We start from the raw sequence: 19,478 nt of genomic DNA, 5'->3' as shown, positions 1-19,478 counted from the left end.
TACAAAGGGCTCTCCAAAACCTAGAGGTGAATTGCACCCCCGATCCGAAACAATGTTCTTTGGTAGTCCATGAAGTCTTATGATCTCCTTGATAAACATGTGAGCGGTTTCCGCTGCAGAGGGAGTACCAATCATTGGTATGAAGTGGGCCATTTTTGATAATCGGTCTACCACAACAAGGATGGTCGTGAATCTTTCAGAGGGAGGAAGATCAACAATAAAATCCATAGAAATCATTTCCCAGGGGCGATTAGGGATAGGCAAGGGTCTTAATAACCCCCAGGCTTTGACTTTGTCACTTTTGCTACGTAGACATATGGTGCATGACTTGACGTAGGATCTACAGTCCCGACTGAGGTTAGGCCACCAAAAGGACCGCTGAATGAGCTCGTTAGTTTTACGGGCCCCAAAGTGCCCTGCAAGTCGGTGGTCGTGGAATGCCCTGAGAACCAGAGACCTAGCTTCTTGAGGTACAAAGATTTTGTCCTGGTGCCAAAGTAATCCACCCTGCCTCCTTAACGAGTCATGTTCGGATTCGGGGCACGATACAGAAGCTTGTTCAATGGATGCCTTTAGGTTAGGTTGAATCAGCAAAAAATTTTGCGCAGATAAGATAGTGCTTGGAGGAGCACATTCAGCAGATTCGGGGAACATCCTGGACAGGGCATCGGCTTTCCCATTTTTGGAACCTGGGCGGTATGTCAAGTGGAAATTAAATCTCGAAAAGAATAAGGCCAACCTGGCTTGTCGAGGTCTTAGGCGTTTTGCAGATCTTAAATATTCCAAATTTTTGTGATCTGTGAAGATCATAATTGGATGGTTAGTGCCCTCCAGGAGGCACCTCCATTCTTCGAGAGCGACTTTAATTGCCAGGAGTTCTCTGTCACCCACGTCATAGTTTCTTTCGGCCTGATTCAGCTTCCTGGAGCAATAGGCTACTGGGTGGAGCAGGGCCTTTGGGCCCTGACGCTGCGAGAGCACGGCTCCCGTAGCTACTTCGGATGCGTCCACCTCAAGGACAAAGGGAAGAGCTGGGTCAGGGTGTTGCAACACTGGAGCAGAGGTGAAGAGAGCCTTCAGTTTTTCGAAAGCCGCTTGAGAATCTTGGTTCCAGGTGAAGCGTGAGTGCAGGCGAGTGAGCTGGGTGATCGGGGCAATAATAGTTGAGAAATTCCGAATAAATTTCCTATAAAAATTAGCGAAGCCCACAAACCTCTGGACCCCTTTCTTGTCAGAAGGTGCAGGCCACCCCAAGATTGCTGATACCTTCTGAGGATCCATGGAAATCCCTTTCGTGGAGATTATGAGTCCTAAGAACTGGATAGATTGTTTCTCGAACTCACACTTTTCTGCTTTAGCATATAAGCCATGGGTTCTTAAGGTCTTTAACACTTTTCTGACGTGCTCTCGATGGAGTTCAAGCGAGGCTGAGAAAATTAGTATGTCGTCCAGATAGACGATTAAGAACAGGTCAAGGTATTCTCTGAAAATATCATTCACAAAATGTTGGAATGTGGCGGGGGCATTACATAGCCCGAAGGGCATCACAAGGTACTCAAAGTGACAAAAGCGTGTTCGGAAGGCGGTCTTCCACTCATCACCTTCCCTAATACGAACCAGGTTATAGGCCCCCCGCAAGTCCAACTTCGTGAAAACCTGGGCTGTTCGGAATCTTTGGAATAACTCAGGGACGAGAGGGAGTGGGTATTTGTTTTTGATAGTAATTTTATTAAGGTCCCTATAGTCAATGCATGGTCTGAGAGAACGATCCTTTTTCTCGACGAAGAAAATGCCAGCTCCAGCAGGTGACGATGAAGGGCGGATGAATCCTTTGGCAAGGTTTTCATCTATATATTGTCGGAGGGCCTCCAGCTCCACTTCGGATAACGGAAAGATGCGCCCAAAGGGGACTTCTGCTCCAGGTAGCAACTCAATTGGGCAGTCGTAGGACCGATGTGGGGGCAAGGCATCGGCACCTTTTTTGTCAAACACATCAAGGAAGTCAAGGTAGGCTGAAGGAACAGCATGACAGGGATCCGGTGTAGGTTGAACGGAGAGACACACTGAAGAGTTGACAGGCGTGGGGACGCCACAGTGTTGCTGACAATAGGAAGATGAGAAGATGATTTCTCCCTTGGGCCAGTCAATTTGGGCCAGGGTATCCCTAGGATGGCTGGGAAAATAGGAGACCTGATGACATCAAAGCGGAGGAATTCCCGATGGCCTGCTTCTGTTGTGGCAAGGACAGGGATAGTCTCCTGAGTGACTGGTCCAGAGCTAGGAGCAGTGCCATCTGCTAAATGTCATTAAGTCTTTTTTCCTTCAGTTTCAGGGGTATGCGCAAGTTCTTGGCTAGGTTGATATCCAGGAAGCAACTACAGGCTCCAGAGTCAATGATCGCCTGCAGCTTTACTTCCTTTCCATCCACCTGCAGAGAGATGGGGAGAATTAAATGAGTGGATATAGTCCCAGACAACTGAAGGTAAGAGGGGCGTGGAAGGCTGGACTTCCTTGGGCGAACAGGACAACTGCGAAGGAAGTGGCCCGAAGTCCCACAGTAGAGACACAAGTTATCCTGTCGTCTGTGTGCTCTCTCTTCAGGGGTTAAAGCAGGGCGGAGTAGGCCAGTTTGCATGGGTTCCCCATCGGACATATTCATGGACTGGGGAATAGAGGCTGGGAGTGTTGGTCCTGGGACCTTTGGCATTATCCATGTGGGTCGAAGGGTCTGAGTGCGTTCGGACCTTCGCTCCCGCAGCCGTCGGTCTAGTTGGATAGAGACTTGGATGAGACTTTCTAGTGAGGCGGGAGCCTCAATCCTAGCCAACTCGTCCTTGAGAGACTCAGATAAGCCTTGCCGGAACTGGTATTTTAGGGCCGCATCATTCCACCCAGTATCAGCTGACCACTTGCGAAATTTCACAATGTAATCCTCCACAGGTCGTCTGCCTTGTACAAGAGCATGAAGGGCCGACTCTGCGGTGGCCGTCCGTTGTGGATCATCATATAAGGTAGCCATAGCTTCAAAGAAGGTGAAAACTGAATCCAGGACTGAGTTCTTTTGCTCAATGAGATTATGAGCCCAGGACTGTGGCTCATCAGATAAGAGTGAAATGATGAAACCCACCTTGACAGTCTCAAGAGAAAAAGTCCTTGGTTGCAGGGCAAAGTAAAGGTCACAAGCATTTTTGAAAGCTCTGAATTTCCGTCGGTCACCTGAAAAGCGATCGGGAGTGGGAACTCTGGGCTCCGGAGGGGGTAAACCCATAGCAGGTGCGGCTGTAGCAGAACAACTGAGAGGGTGAAGGCATCCTTCCAGCTGAAAGTAGCCATCTTGTAAGCTCTGGACTGCTTGTGTAAGAACTGTAATCTGCTGACATAGGGCCTCTAATGCGGAAGCACCTCTCTCGGCCTCAGACATCTTGGCTGGTTGATACTATCACGTACCTGGTGCTAGAGGCCAATGGAGAGAGAGGGCTTCCCTTGCGGCTAAGTTCCAGACCCCCCTGAGGATGAGAACAGGAGAGGTCAGGCCCAAAGTAGCACGGGTCGCCTGCTGGATTGTGTGCAGGAGGATCCAGAGTACAGCTGGAGTGCTGGAGTGGAATCAGCAGACAGGTGGCGCCCGTGAGGTGTTTGCAGGACTTGGATAATGCTGAGACTGGAACGTGGTCGGGTGGATAGCCAAGATCAGGAGCCAGGTGGATATCAGAGCAAGCGTGGTCAGGTGGATAGCCGAGATCAGGAGCCAGGTGGATATCAGAGCAAGCGTGGTCAGGTGGATAGCCGAGGTCAAACACAAGAAGCAATCAGGAGACAGGTCAAGGACAAGCCGGGTTGGTAACAGGAGACAGGAACTGGAATATCACAGGGATAACACACTGGAGGAGCTGAAGATCAACCAGCAACTAAAATCACTGGCAGGTTTCCTTAAATAGGCCCAGATAAATTGCTGGTAGTGCTGCTGGGTCCTAAAGTCCTTCTCCTGCCAAAGTGCTGATAGCGCTGCTGGGTCCTAGAGCCCTTCTCCTGGTGTTTGTGCCCTGACATCGGAACAGGAGGCAAACTGAATCACCCTGCAATCCTCGGCGGTGGAAGGAGATGCGCCAAACAAATTTAAAAAGGTGTATCTCACACGTACCGATACAGACTATGCCGTAATTTAATTTTTTACACTCCAAAAGGGTGTATATTGAATAGCGGAATAGAAAAATTTTTATAAAGCGGTGTATCTCACACGTACAAACACAGACTAGGCCCCGATTACAATTTTTTGTACCCTAAAGGCAGGATGAGGATGAGGAGTAGGAGGAGTTCGGAACAGGAGGCAAACTGAAGCACCCTGCAATCCTCGGCGGTGGAAGATGCGCCCCAAAAATTTGGAAGGTGTATCTCACACGTACCGATACAGACTATGCCGCAATTTAATTCTTTTTACCCCAAAGGGTGTAGATTGAATAGCGGAAAAGAAAATATGATATCAAAAGGTGTATCTCACACGTACAAACCCAGATTAGGCCCCGATTACAATTTTTTGTACCCTAAAGGCAGGATGAGGATGAGGAGTAGGAGGAGTTCGGAACAGGCAGGAGGCAAACTAAAACACCCTGCAATCCTCGGCGGTGTAAGATGCTCCCAAAAAATTGGAAAGGTGTATCTCACACGTACCGATACAGACTATGCCGCAATTTAATTCTTTTTACCCCAAAGGGTGTAGATTGAATAGCGGAATAGAAAATATGATATCAAAAGGTGTATCTATCTCACACGTACAGACCCAGACTAGGCCCTGATTACTATTTTTTGTACCCTAAAGGCAGGATGAGGAGTAGGAGGAGTTCGGAACAGACAGGAGGCAAACTGAAGCACCCTGCAATCCTCGGCGGTGTAAGATGCGCCCCAAAAATTGGAAAGGTGTATCTCACACATTTTGATACAGACTATGCCGCAATTTAATTCTTTTTACCCCAAAGGGTGTAGATTGAATAGCGGAATAGAAAATATGATATCAAAAGATGTATCTATCTCACACGTACAGACCCAGACTAGGCCCCGAATACTATTTTTTGTACCCTAAAGGCAGGATGAGGAGTAGGAGGAGTTCGGAACAGGAGGCAAACTGAAGCACCCTGCAATCCTCGGCGGTGTAAGATGCGCCCCAAAAATTTGGAAGGTGTATCTCACACGTACCGATACAGACTATGCCGCAATTTAATTATTTTTACCCCAAAGGGTGTAGATTGAATAGCGGAATAGAAAATATGATATAAAATTGGTGATTTTTCAATAGCACATGTGAACACAGCAGTGTCTTATGTTTTATGTCACAGTCAGCTCTGCAGCAGGCTATGAAGGGAAAAAAAAAGAAAATTCCCCTTTAAGTTTGTAATTTTTAAATAGATTAGTACAGACTATGCCACAATTTAATTTTTTTTGACCCAAAAGGGTGTATATTGAATAGTGGAATAGAAAAAAGTGTATAAAATTGAAAATCACTCAATAGCACATGTGAACACAGCAGTGTCTTATGTCACAGTCAGCTCAGAGTCAGCACTGTAGCAAACAATCCCTTTTAACTTTTAGTAAAATATAGCTGATGAACGCTGCACACAAATGACTGATAAAAATAGATTTTTTTTTTCTCCCTCCTCCTCCTCAGTGGGCTCAAGTGAGGGCAAAAAGATCGTTCACTGCACCACCCCCCACACAGCAAAATCGAAGTAGACTGTCCCTGCCTAATCTCCAGCCTGTCCCTAATATGCTCAATAAGATCGTTCACTGCACCACCCCCCACACAGCAAAATCGATGTAGACTGACCCTGCCTAATCTCCAGCCTGGCCCTAAAATGCTCTAATAGCTTTCCCTGCCTGCACTCCGACCTGTCCCTGAATTCTTTTCGGACACAATTTTTCACAGAATCATTGTCTGTCCCTAATCAGCAGCCAGCACGTATGATGTGTGCTCTGTCCCTAAACTACAGCAGAATGACGCAGCGCGCTGGGGCTCTCGAACTTATAAAGACATGGTCACATGCTTCAGATGGCCAATCACAGCTACTAATACATTAGTAGGCATGGCTGGGATGGCTTAAGGCACACCAGTTAAACGCTTGTTGATTGGCTGTTGAAAGCCCGCCATTAAAAGCGCGCCATTACATGCAAAACAGGAAATAAAATGACTGAACACGGATTTTAAACCCGAACATACAGTAAAGTTTTCGGGTCCGTGTTCGCGTAACAAAAATCCAATTATTCGGTACGAACACAAATAATACAGTCCGTGTTCGCTCAACACTAGTTATTGACATTCAAATTTGCCTGATAGAACACTTGACTGAGGATGCATTTACCAAGCCATAGTTAAAGAAATGTCATAGTCTTCATACAGCAAAGCAATGCTGTTGAGAAGAAGTGTTGGAAGTGCAAGAGCATGTACTATGCACTTCAAACTATAGTTTGCGCTATAGTGATATACTAGCATTTGTGTGCTTATACAGTATATGCTTGTATATTATGTTGCCCAAATCTATATATTATGATATTTCATATTTTCCTGATATGATTTGGTAAATGAGAGTTCTCTTGGACCATGAGTGAAAGTTTTAACACAACAACAGAAATGTATTGGTAAATCATATGAAAGTCTAACAAAAAACAATCTATCTAGTTACATACAAAAAAAAAAAAAAAAAACATTATTAAGAGAGCTCCAACATATTACTAAATACAAACAAGGAGAGAGAAAAGATATAGGACAAACATTTAGATACAAGTGTAAGAGGTATATTCCATAATTACCATGCTATTGCACATGAGGGCACCATTCTAGTTTGGTGTTCAAGAGTTCTCTCTTCCGTGATTTAAACTAATATAAACCTATCTCTCATAGACTCACATGGGGCCATCCTGATTGTTGGAACTATCTTACCCCTCTCTTACATCCAGGCCTATCTCATCCAGGAGTGGACAATTTCCCCATCCCCTAGATTTAGCATAACTCAGACCTCACTAGCACCTCCTCTCTTGGGGGGGGGGGGGAATTAATTATGCCAGGTCATATCCTGGGCAAATTGTCCATATCGGGAAAAGATGGCCACCTTCATTGCATATCTAAACAAGGGATCCTTTGAAATGAATATTTATAGAACAAAGAGGTTTGGGTCTCATTGTTTAGATAAACAAGCTTAGGCACCAAGAAAAGCTTTTTCACGTACAGGACTAGTAATTAGAATATTTCTCCTGGCAACTTCACCCATCCTGTATAACAGGGTCTTTTGGGAAGTTGTTACATTCATAATTATAAGATTATTTACAGCTGGTAATGGAGATTACACATAAACTTCTTATAAGGCAACAATTCTGCACAGTAAGCACGTTTTTTTTTTTCTCTCTGCTCTCTCCTATAATGCTGTTCTCACATATGTATGCTATTCTCCTATGTAGGCAAAGCTGAATTCTACATCTCTCAAGATCTCAATGCCTCATCTTATTACATAACCAACAGTTAGGACAATGTGCTGAAGATGCTCTCTATGCGTTCACTAAATTGTTCATGCTGGACCTAGCAATATTGCCTGTCACCAACCAGTAGGGAGAGCAGACAAGCCTAATGAATTAATGAGACCTATATGTTGGCTACAATGAAATGTGGGAAATTAAGTTCAGGAAGCAGGCCATGGTATGGACACTTATGGATCATTGGACTACAGTTTCCAGATGGAGACAGTGATAGGTTGAGAAAAGAGCAGTATTTCTCTGGCTGCTCTTGCCATGAGGGATACCAGAGAATGCATATCCCTCTCCTTAACTGATGCATATCAGTGGCCAAAGCAAGATTTGGAGTGCTGAGTTTGGGGGTGCCGACAGAGAGAGTCACCTGGATGCAGAGTAGAGAGTGGACTATTAACTGTGTGTGACCAGATGGTGAGCTTCAATATCGCCGGGACTAGTGAGCTGCTGTTATGGGGATTTACTATCTGCTGTTAAAAAGAAAATCTCAGCCCTTTTATAACTGACCACACAGCCATCTACGTGGTAGCCTTATTTGCTGCCTGCAGGTGTGACTGGGACTGTACCCATCTGCACCAATGGTACAATTGGGCCCCAACACTAGCCAGCTGAATAGTTTGGACTTATGACTGCCCTTTACAGCTTTTACACAGATACATTTACCTATTGGTTATGCTAAGACGTACCTCTAAGAGTACATTGAACAATACCCTTGTAGGTCCTAGCCATTGTCCTAGCCATTGCATTCTAAACTAGTGATATTATTATAATTCACATTTTTGCTAATGCTTACAGTATATTCATTGTTAATTGCTGACTTTGGTGATTTTTGTGTTGATTCCAGTCTAGCGATACAGAACTCTATTCTAAGCTACTTTGGCATAGTGACTATACTGTCTAGCAGACTGTGTCTGATTTTGGCGTAGTAGTACCATTACCTCTTGATTGGATGCTTTCTGTGTCTGAATCTACATTCTGTATGCTCATTTATGCTCAAACAACCATATACCCCAACCACCATATACTTCAAACCGTGCCAATACATTGAGTTAATTTACCTCCAAACAGTCTTATGTCTATTTCCTGGTACTAATTCACAACCAGTGTTAAATTTATCTTTACTCATGTTCTTATACAGTAAGTGCTTGCATTAACTTTTATTCAACCAGGTGTGTCACAGGAGTTGAGGTTGTTCTTAGAGTTGAGGCGTAGAACAGAGAACCCAAATTACCAAGTAGCTCCTGCGGGGATGGCTGTGCAGTTTTTTGTACTAAAAGAAGGTATAGACTCCAAAGGGGGAAACATAATTTTGCCCCTATACAAATCAGTTCAGTTTTGAGTAGCAGTTCACCAAGAGAATATTGGGGAAATGGAGAGTTCAGAGAAGGGTAATTAAACTGATAAGAAATAACAGATTTTGGAAAAAAAATAAAGAAATAACAGAGGACCTCAGCTCTGAGGAAAACATGGCTGAATTTAATTTATTCTCTATTCAGTAGAGGCAATTAAGGCGGGATATGATCATCATGTACAGCAGGGGTGCTCAACCTTTTGAAGAGCGAGGGCCACTTAAGTGATTTGGTAGCCGGTCGCCGGCCACAATAAACTATAGGGTTTTGCTGCCCCCCATTACCACAAATGTAAATGAGACCTTACTGTCCTGAGCCCACTATAAGGCTGCTTTCACAGTGATGCGGTGCGGTTTACCTGCACCACATGTGCAGTGCAATGCACCTGCAGCTTTCCTGCAGGTTAGTTATACTGAGCCGTAGACTTCTATTACATATTCTGGGTGTGGTGCACTTTCTAAAAGTGCACCAAACCTTGCGGGTCAGTGTGAAAGCAGCCTAATATAACGCTTTTTTTTTAAATGATAATTTGCCCATTGCAAAAGTGCAGTGTATGAAATGTTTTATACACTGACCCTTTCCTCTTCCAGCATCTGCTGGCCTCACTCTTCAAGAAAGGTCCTGGGCGAAGTGCACTTGGTATCACTCTGCATGGGACAGGAAAATCCTGTAGCATATTGAAACGTTTCTTCACAGTAAAATGTAAAAATGTGGGACACTCAAGAACTAGTTCTGGCCAGCTCAGTGGATTGTTTTTTAAAAGAAGCTAGATGCATTGCTAAATGCGCAAAACTGTATGTTAACATTAATAGGTAATAAGACCAGAGACTGTTGATCCACAGAATATCCAACTGCTTTCCAGGAGGATCAGGAAAGACATCATACTCCTCTCATTGGAGCAAATTGGGTCGTGCTTTATAGTGATTTTTTTTCATTTACCTTCCCCTGGATCACCTGTGGGGTTTTTTCTGTATACGAAGATTTTCTATTTATTCTAATGATTTATGTATTCTGTTGGTTGAACTAAATAAACTTGTGTCAACGTGATTAACTATGACTTTTTTCAATCTGGTTAACTATATAACTACAGTATGTATTGAAACCTCTGTCATTTCATTTTAGCATACATTTTGTTTCTCTCTAGTTGAATAGTATTATTTTACCTGTGCTGTTCCTTCCTCTATGTCAATCATTATGAAGTTGAAATCTCCCCCTATTATTTTATTGATGTGTATTATCCAAAGGCAAACTGTTGGAAACAGGATTGGGTGGGAAATATGGAGAGTATATGTTGTATATACCGGTAATTATCTTTTTGCCTTGCTGGTCCAGGTGGATTTTAATTCTTTGACCATCTTTATCAATCAGTAATAAATCATTGAAGTATTGCATATTTTTCTGACCTTGTAGCATGAGACTGGAGGCAGAATCCCTCAATGACAAAATGGAACCAGCATTATACTGAGTGTATAGGAACAGATGTCAAGAGCTGCACCCTGACTATTTTATCAGGATTTGCTCATCTCAGTCCATAATTTTTAATATTGAAGATTAGTAAACAGTTACAGTGGGTACGGAAAGTATTCAGACCCCCCTTACATTTTTCACTCTTTGTTATATTGCAGCCATTTGCTAAAATCATTTAAGTTTTTAAGTTCATTCTTCTTCCTCATGAATGTACACATAGCACCCCATACTGACAGAAAAACACAGAATTGTTGACATTGTTGCAGATTTATTAAAAAAGAAAAACTGAAATATCACATGGTCCTAAGTATTCAGACCCTTTGCTCAGTATTTAGTAGAAGCCCCCTTTTGATCTAATACAGCCAGGAGTCTTTTTAGGAAAGATGCAACAAGTCTTTCACACCTGTATTTGGGGATCCTCTGCCATTCCTCCTTGCAGATCCTCTCCAGTTCTGTCAGGTTGGATGGTAAACGTTGGTGGACAGCCATTTTTAGGTCTCTCCAGAGATGCTCAATTGGGTTTAAGTCAGGGCTCTGGCTGGGCCATTCAAGAACAGTCACGGAGTTGTTGTGAAGCCACTCCTTCGTTATTTTAGCTGTGTGCTTAGGGTCATTGTTGGAAGGTAAACCTTCGGCCCAGTCTGAGGTCCAGAGCACTCTGGAGAAAGTTTTTGTCCAGGATATCCCTGTACTTGGCCGCATTCATCTTTCCCTCGATTGCAACCAGTCGTCCTGTCCCTGCAGCTGAAAAACACCCCCACAGCATGATGCTGCCACCACCATGCTTCACTGTTGGGACTGTATTGGACAGGTGATGAGCAGTGCCTGGTTTTCTCCACACATACCACTTAGAATTAAGGCCAAAAAGTTCTATTTTGGTCTCATCAGACCAGAGAATCTTATTTCTCACCATCTTGGAGTCCTTCAGGTGTTTTTTAGCAAACTCCATGCGGGCTTTCATGTGTCTTACACTGAGGAGAGGCTTCCGTCGGGCCACTCTGCCATAAATCCCCGACTGGTGGAGGGCTGCAGTGATGGTTGACTTTCTACAACTTTCTCCCATCTCCTGACTGCATCTCTGGAGCTCAGCCACAGTGATCTTTGGGTTCTTCTTTACCTCTCTCACCAAGGCTCTTCTCCCCCGATAGCTCAGTTTGGCCGGACGGCCAGCTCTAGGAAGGGTTCTGGTCGTCCCAAACGTCTTCCATTTGAGGATTATGGAGGCCACTGTGCTCTTAGGAACCTTAAGTGCAGCAGAAATCTTTTTGTAACCTTGGCCAGATCTGTGCCTTGCCACAATTCTGTCTCTGAGCTCTTCAGGCAGTTCCTTTGACCTCATGATTCTCATTTGCTCTGACATGCATTGTGATCTGGAAGGTCTTATATAGACAGGTGTGTGGCTTTCCTAATCAAGTCCAATCAGTATAATCAAACACAGCTGGACTCAAATGAAGGTGTAGAACCATCTCAAGGATGATCAGAAGAAATGGAAAGCACCTGAGTTAAATATATGAGTGTCACAGCAAAGGGTCTGAATACTTAGGACCATGTGATATTTCCGTTTTTCTTTTTTAATAAATCTGCAACAATGTCAACAATTCTGTGTTTTTCTGTCAGTATGGGGTGCTATGTGTACATTCATGAGGAAGAAGAATGAACTTAAATGATTTTAGCAATTGGCTGCAATATAACAAAGAGTGAAAAATGTAAGGGGGTCTGAATACTTTCCGTACCCACTGTATGTCAATTCCAGATTGGTTCTAGATCCTTCCCAGATCTTGGTTGCCATATTCACACAATAATTGAAGACTGTAAAGGAATAATCTTTCCTACAGACTATTTACATCAAACCTAAGGTTTTCATTGTGTCATTTTTTAATGCACACCACAAAAATAAATACAAATTCCTTAAAACTTTGTTTAGAGTTTATTTTTTTTAAATTTTCTGAGTTTATTTTTATTGAACCTCATATTAAATATTACGGTATTCCACTACAGAATGTTCTCTTATTTTTCTGTTATCAGTAATTATACTTTTCTTTTTTTCCAGGAAAGGTTGTTTCTCAGTATATCAAACTATATTTTTACTGCTATATTTGTAGCTGAGATGACATTGAAGGTATGTTGCTGTGTGAAAGTGCAGCTTCCAATTATTTATTCATACTTGTTTTCTCATTCATTCAAGTGAAAAACTGATTATCTTGTTCACTTTCGAGTAGATTCTATCTGGTTTCTTTTGTTTCTCTAGGTGGTTTCTTTAGGACTTTATTTTGGGAACCGGGCATACCTCCGTAGCAGTTGGAACATTCTAGATGGTTTCCTTGTCTTTGTATCACTGATTGATATTGTGGTTTCTGTGGCATCTGCTGGAGGAGCCAAAATTCTCGGAGTTCTGAGGGTGCTGCGACTTCTACGAACATTAAGGCCTCTAAGGTAAAAAAAAACAGATACTATATACCATTTTAATTAGTTATACATCTTACAAGAACTCTTAATGAATAAGTCAAAGTTTATATGTAGCAAGCTAAATTAAGATGACATAATTAAAGGGTAGCTGCAAGCAAGCAAATTAATATTCCTTAAAACACAGACCCAATAACAGTGTACCTATCAAAAGTAATATGCATACTACACAGCAGTTGTCCTGTGTGGCTTTAGAGTACAAAGTAGGTGACAGCATCTCTTCAAACCCTGAAATTCTACAGATGACCTGTGTTACCGTTGCTTGTCATGACAAATTTGTCAATCCTCCTTGTACCACAATTTTCTGTTTTTCAATAAAAGTTTGTATACAAAAAAAAAAAAAAGAAAATTCTACAGATGACCATACTGAGTTTTTTTCCTTATATAAGCATATCTAGGAAAACTAGCTATAGAGCTGGAATTCCTATGGCAAACATTATTTAAACTTTTTACTGGCCTTTGCCATCACAGTATTAAAACTCAATTTCTTGACTTTATAATACATGTTTTTTGCATTGTATTTTTTTTCTATTTGCATTCTTAAATATAACACGCTTGGTAAAAAAAATAAAAATATTTTGCGATTCGGCACTGCATTATTTTAACGGACAATTGCGCGGTCGTGCGATGCTGTACCCAAATGAAATTGATGTCCTTTTTTCCCCCACAAATAGAGCTTTCTTTTGGTGGTATTTGATCACCTGTGCAATTTTTAATTTTTGAAAAAAAGAGAGACAATTTTGAAAAAAAACTACATTTTTCACATTCTGATATATAACATTCCCAAAAAATAAAATTATAAATCAAAATTTTTTAACATTTTAGGCCAATTTTTTTTCTGCTACATATTTTTGGTAAAAAAAAATCGCAATAAGCGTATTTTGATTGGTTTGCGCAAAAGTTATCGTGTTTACTATCTACGGGATAGATTTGCATTTTTATTGTTTTTTTTTTACTAGTAATGGCGGCAACCTGCAAATTTTTGCGGGACTCCGATAGATCGGACCCCTAACTGACATTTTTGACACTTTTGGGGGGACCAATGACATTACTACAGTAATCAGTGCTAAAAATATGCACCGTTACTGTAATAATGACACTCGCAGGGAAGGGGTTAACACTGTTGGTGATCAAGGGGTTAAATGTATGCCTCATGTGGCAGCGAGCCTCCGGTGGCGCGCACGCACCGCCGAGACAGCTAGGAGTCCAGCGACATGGGTCTACATTGCTGGACCCAGGGCTGCCACTGTGCCGCATTAGCAGCACAGTGAGCGGTCCTAAAGTGATTAATGCATAGAATGCATTAAGATATAAAACCTTCTGACTTCACAACTCCTTTAACTACTAATAAAAAAAATAAAGTGGTATAAAACACTACTGTTTAATAAATAAAACAAGTTCATCATGCTGCAGCTCCCTCCCTTAAAAAAATTCCATGCAAAATATGCACATATATGGTTCCCCTGTCATAAGGGAGTGGTGATATGTTTAGCTATGATACTATGCTCCTACCGGCTTACTGCCCTTCAGCTTAGAAGAGTGCTTTGAAAGGGGTACCATCTTATAATATGGGGATCCCCTTTATAACACCAGTGCCCAATGCAAATGAGCACCTGTGCCCAATGCAAATTAGCTATGATACTATGCTCCTACCGGCTTACTGCCCTTCAGCTTAGAAGAGTGCTTTGAAAGGGGTACCACCTTATAATATGGGGATCCCCTTTATAACACCCGTGCCCAATGCAAATGAGCACAGAACTTTTGGTCACCCTGGTGGTAGAGGAGCCACTTAGTAAACTGGTTTTAGGGGTCCCCTAACCAGTTCACTATTTAGTGCAAGTGAACTTAAAACAAAGCTAAACACACAGCCCTGTGAAGAAATACTTTATTAAAGCTGAAGGCTTAGTGTGCTCCAACGCAGAAGAACTGTGTTCAGGAGAGGAGCTTTTGGGCATAAAAAAATGCCAAAAATGGCATGTTTAGCACTTGAGCATTTAATCATTTTAATGGCCAGAATAAATTACAATTCTAGCCAATTAAATAAATGCAGCTAAACGTGCCTAAATCTGTTTGAAAATATGCAGCTTAGGTGTTTTTTTAACAGAGATGTATAGTAACAAAGTAGAACTACTTCACTACTGTACTTAAGTACTAAAAGGCGGTATCTGTACTTTACTAGAGTATAATTTTTTCTCCTACTTCCACTTTTACTTCAGTACATATTTCCGATGAGTTTAATACTTTTACTGCATCGTTACTCGTTACAATTATAAAAATGTTACGAATCATTCCATTGCAAACCCGCACCGCTGCTGACTTTTTTTAATCGAGTCTCACTGTCTCTGAGACTCACAAGTCACGACCAATCCCCGACCTGATGCGATGGCTCAGGGGCAGAGCCTCGCCGCCTCTGCCCTCCCTTGGCTCGGCCCGAGTACCACCTCCCGCTCGGCTCTCAAGTGAAGTGGTGGTGGCGAGAGAGGAGAGACACCTGCCTGCGGAGTGATCTCTCTGGGCCCTGGCTGGGGGAGGGACTGTGAGTTACTAGAGTCTAGACTACTAGACTGTCTCTGGGCACTGTGTAGCGTGGCCGCCCAGCACGGGAGAACTGGATGGAGGTAGGAATATATTCTTCTTTCAGCAGGGGGGACTGGACTGGGGACTGTGGAGAGAGAGGCTGGAGGACTTGAGACAGCCTAAGGTAGGAGAAGTAAGAACTGTCTTGAAATCAAGTCACTCACTAAGGGGATTGGATCTATTCAATGGGGGGAGGGACCTGCCCTGGCCTGCCCTACTCTAAGAGGGATCTATAATGGGAGGGGGACCCTGGCCTTCTCTAAGGGGGCTCTATAATGGGAGGGAGACACTGGCCTGCTCTAAGGGGAATCTATAATGGGAGGGGGACACTGGCCTGCTCTAAGGGGACTCTATAATGGGAGGGGGACCCTGGCCTGCTCTAAGGGGGATCTATAATGGGAGGGGGACCCTGGCCTGCTCTAAGTGGGATATATAATAGGAGGGGGACCCTGGCCTGCTCTAAGTGGGCTCTATAATGGGAGGGGGGCCCTGGCCTGCTCTAAGGGGGATCTATAATGGGAGGGGGACCCTGGCCTGCTCTAAGTGGGATCTATAATGGGAGGGGGACCCTGGCCTGCTCTTAGTGGGATCTATAATGGGAGTGGGGCCCTGGCCTGCTCTAAGGGGGATCTTTAATGGGAGGGGGACCCTGACCTGCTCTAAGTGGGATCTATAATGGGAGGGGGACCCTGGCCTACTCTAAGGGGAATCTGTAATGGGAGGCGGACCCTGGCCTGCTCTAAGGGGGATCTAAAATGGGAGGGGGGCCCTGGCCTTTGACTACTTTCCTTAATAACTACATAACACAATACTTGTACTTTTACTTTCAGTACTCGAGTAGTAAATTTTAAAATAAACTACTTGCAATACTTAAGTACAAAAAATGTTGAATACTTTAGTACTTCTACTTTAGTGTGGTGCTTAAAGAGCACTTCAACTTCTACTCAAGTCTTTTTTTTGATAGAGCACTTGTACTTTTACTCAAGTCTGGGTCTCTAGTATTTTATACTTAATTACTTTATAATGATGATTTTTTCCTGAAAAAATCAGGGGTTGTGAATTGGATGGACCCGAAGAAGTGGATCCTTGACCAGTTCACAAAAAAGGGTGATCAAATATAAGTACCACAGATATACAATAATAATGGCAGAGATCCTAAGAATTAGTGAAAAAATAGAATTTGTTTATTAGGCACTTGTGCCTGGTGAAGGAACACATCACATTAGTGAAAACAAAACATAATAAAATCAATTAAAAACACATGAGACAGTGGATGTACATCAACTGAACCGTGAACATAAGAGAAATCATGCGGTGCACCACATGAAGCAAACCAATCATGTAGAATGAGCAATGGAACACTTCTCAGGTCCTGAGGTGGTCAATAGCACAGCAAATAATGATCCTGTGAGTAAAAAAGCATAAAACTGGAATGCAAATGGCAGGATCAACAGGTCTGGAAGGTGATATGAACTCCACTTGGAAAAAATCCAAAATATGAATGAAGAATGTCTGGTTCTCCGATAAATGGCTTGTATGATTATAACTTGATGAAAGGAAATTTCCAGAAATAATAGTGGAAGTACAGTTAATGATGGTGTTGCTGGAAGGTGCAAACAGCCCGTGGAAAGTGCACTCCCAAACAGGGAAAACCACTGTTGAAATTGAATGCAGTGCAGCCTGTCCACAGAGTCATGAGATACCAAGCCGCCGAAGTATGCAGAGATGTATCAAAATATAACAGGATATACTCATCCGTGCTGGGCAGGAGGGGCGGCGTGCACCGTGGTAAGTACGGGCTTGGTGAAAACAAAGTTCATACCTCAATGCTGGGTAACATGACCCCGCCGGCTCATACAGTCCTCCGTCGGCACTTTCATTCACTGCGTGTCTCAAGCCTCCTTCAGAATAGCGACGTGTGGGTCCGTGTATGCCGGCCCCACGTCAAATCCGGTATGGCGAGCTGTATGCAAAGAAAGCCGAGGTTGACCGGTGTTTGGGGGTCTATAGTATACCAGGGAGGTAGGTTCAGTTGAGGAAATCCATCTGACGCTGCTGCTGACTAGTTTCACCGACCTTGCATCGGTTTCATCAGAGCTAGTTACTGGGGGGCTGGATGTGCACTTAAGTAATCATCCATTAACGATCAGCCGTGCAGACACAGGTGTCTGCACTCGAGGGGAGATTATTAGGAGAGTACTGAAATAGTTAAGCCACTGATTGTCAGTGTGTCAGCTAACTAATAATAAAGGGAACATACAGCTCCACCGAGCGTCCATCAATAGATAATATATGATGCACCCCCAAGATAAATGGCAAGTTTTTACTCTATTTGCTAAATAGAAGAATATATCAATATATGGACAAAGACTGCCATTATGCTGGAGCACAGTTTATCTCAGGGGTGAAACAATTAAAAAGCTAGAAGGTCAACAGTAAGCACACAATGTAACAAAACTAAGACTGCTAGAGCTTGGCATGTAAGCACACAATGTATCAAAACAGAGAGTGCTGAAATTTGGCATATAAGCACACAATGTAACAAAACAGAGAGTGCTGGAATTTGACATATATAGGTACTCAATACAGAGTTACATAGAACAAAATACCAAGATATCGGAATATCAACAGTGCTGCATCATAGGCTAATTTGAATTTCACTGGCTTGACTCACAATATTGGAATAAATGTACAACCTTTATACAAACCAGCTAATGCTGCCGCTTTCTTAGTATAGTAAATATACTGTCCCACAGTGGATATATATGTAGTAAATTTTAAAATAAACTACTTGCAATACTTAAGTACAAAAAATGTTGAATACTTTAGTACTTCTACTTTAGTGTGGTGCTTAAAGAGCACTTCAACTTCTACTCAAGTCTTTTTTTTGATAGAGCACTTGTACTTTTACTCAAGTCTGGGTCTCTAGTACTTTATACTTAATTACTTTATAATGATGATTTTTTCCTGTCAGATTAAACCACGTTTATAATAAACCAGTGTGCATGAGGCCTTTGTGTGCTGTGTTAACATAAAAGACCATTTAACTTAGGTATAAATATCTATGCCTTAATATCGTGTCCAAAATAAAGTCTATGTGATCTTGCACTTAGGAAAGAATGGGAAAATTGGTTTTACAATTGTGTGGGACATGCAGTATTCCAGTGGTTCAATATGTCACATTATAAATTATAATTTTTTTTTTTTACAATAGAATATCATTGGTGACAAAAGGAATTCATTACTATTCCTCTTTTTTCCTTTTGCTTCAGAGTAATCAGCAGAGCCCCAGGCCTGAAGCTGGTGGTGGAAACCTTAATATCTTCTTTAAAACCAATTGGAAATATTGTACTGATTTGTTGTGCCTTCTTCATCATTTTTGGGATCCTTGGAGTGCAGGTACTGACTGGCATATGTATTGGCACTGGCACATATACATATATTATTCCACATATATATATATATATATATATATATATATATATATATATATATATATATATATATATATATAGGCCTATTACTGGGTTTTTAGATATTAGTGCTTTTAGATAACACTAACACATGTTGTAATGATTTTTGTTTGAAATTTAGCATTTACTGTATAATGCAATTTGCAAAAATGTTGTAGACTTTTTTCACAACAGAGTTTAATTATTTTGATGTAGCATTTTAAATGTTGGTATACAGTGTACTTGATTTACTTGTAGGCCCAGCATTATTTTATATAATACAACACATCATAATTGATATGGGGCAGAATGCATATACAAATAAAACAAGCTTGCACCCATCATTAATTCCCTAGTAGTAGTGCATCTGATGATGAACTTTAGATGATTCACAATTCAAAGTAATATTACGGGGCTTTGTCTTTTCTTTATAATACCCATGTACAATAGGCCAACCACACAGACTGTTATCTCTAGGCTGGAAAGTGACTATAAGCATTACGGTGGGTATTAAATAAGAGGGTTTCTAGATTTTTGTTTTTTTTAACCCTCTAATTTTTTTCTTTCTTCTGTAAAAGGCTTTGTGTGTGAGAACATCAAACATTGCTGTGTCTTTGTATGTGTGAGCTTATAAATGAAAATAAAGTAGCAGGGGACAAAT

At 42.1% G+C, this 19,478-nt stretch overlaps 1 protein-coding gene across 1 annotated transcript in view; it reads left to right on the top strand.

Annotated features, from left to right (window-relative positions):
- The window catches only part of CACNA1I (calcium voltage-gated channel subunit alpha1 I), a 2,042,880-nt gene that overhangs the window by 1,384,948 nt on the left and 638,454 nt on the right, over positions 1-19,478 (top strand). Inside the window, exons 18-20 of the mRNA XM_082266478.1 lie at positions 12,376-12,444; positions 12,574-12,758; positions 18,638-18,764. Of these exons, the coding sequence (XP_082122604.1) occupies positions 12,376-12,444; positions 12,574-12,758; positions 18,638-18,764 (381 nt within the window). The remainder of the gene's footprint in view (positions 1-12,375; positions 12,445-12,573; positions 12,759-18,637; positions 18,765-19,478) is intronic.

This window comes from Pelophylax lessonae (assembly GCF_965119305.1).
Source record: "Pelophylax lessonae genome assembly, chromosome: 8".
Classification (NCBI taxonomy): Eukaryota; Metazoa; Chordata; class Amphibia; order Anura; family Ranidae; genus Pelophylax; species Pelophylax lessonae.
The sequence above is the reverse complement of the archived record's forward strand: the minus strand, read 5'-3'. Positions and strand labels throughout refer to the sequence as shown.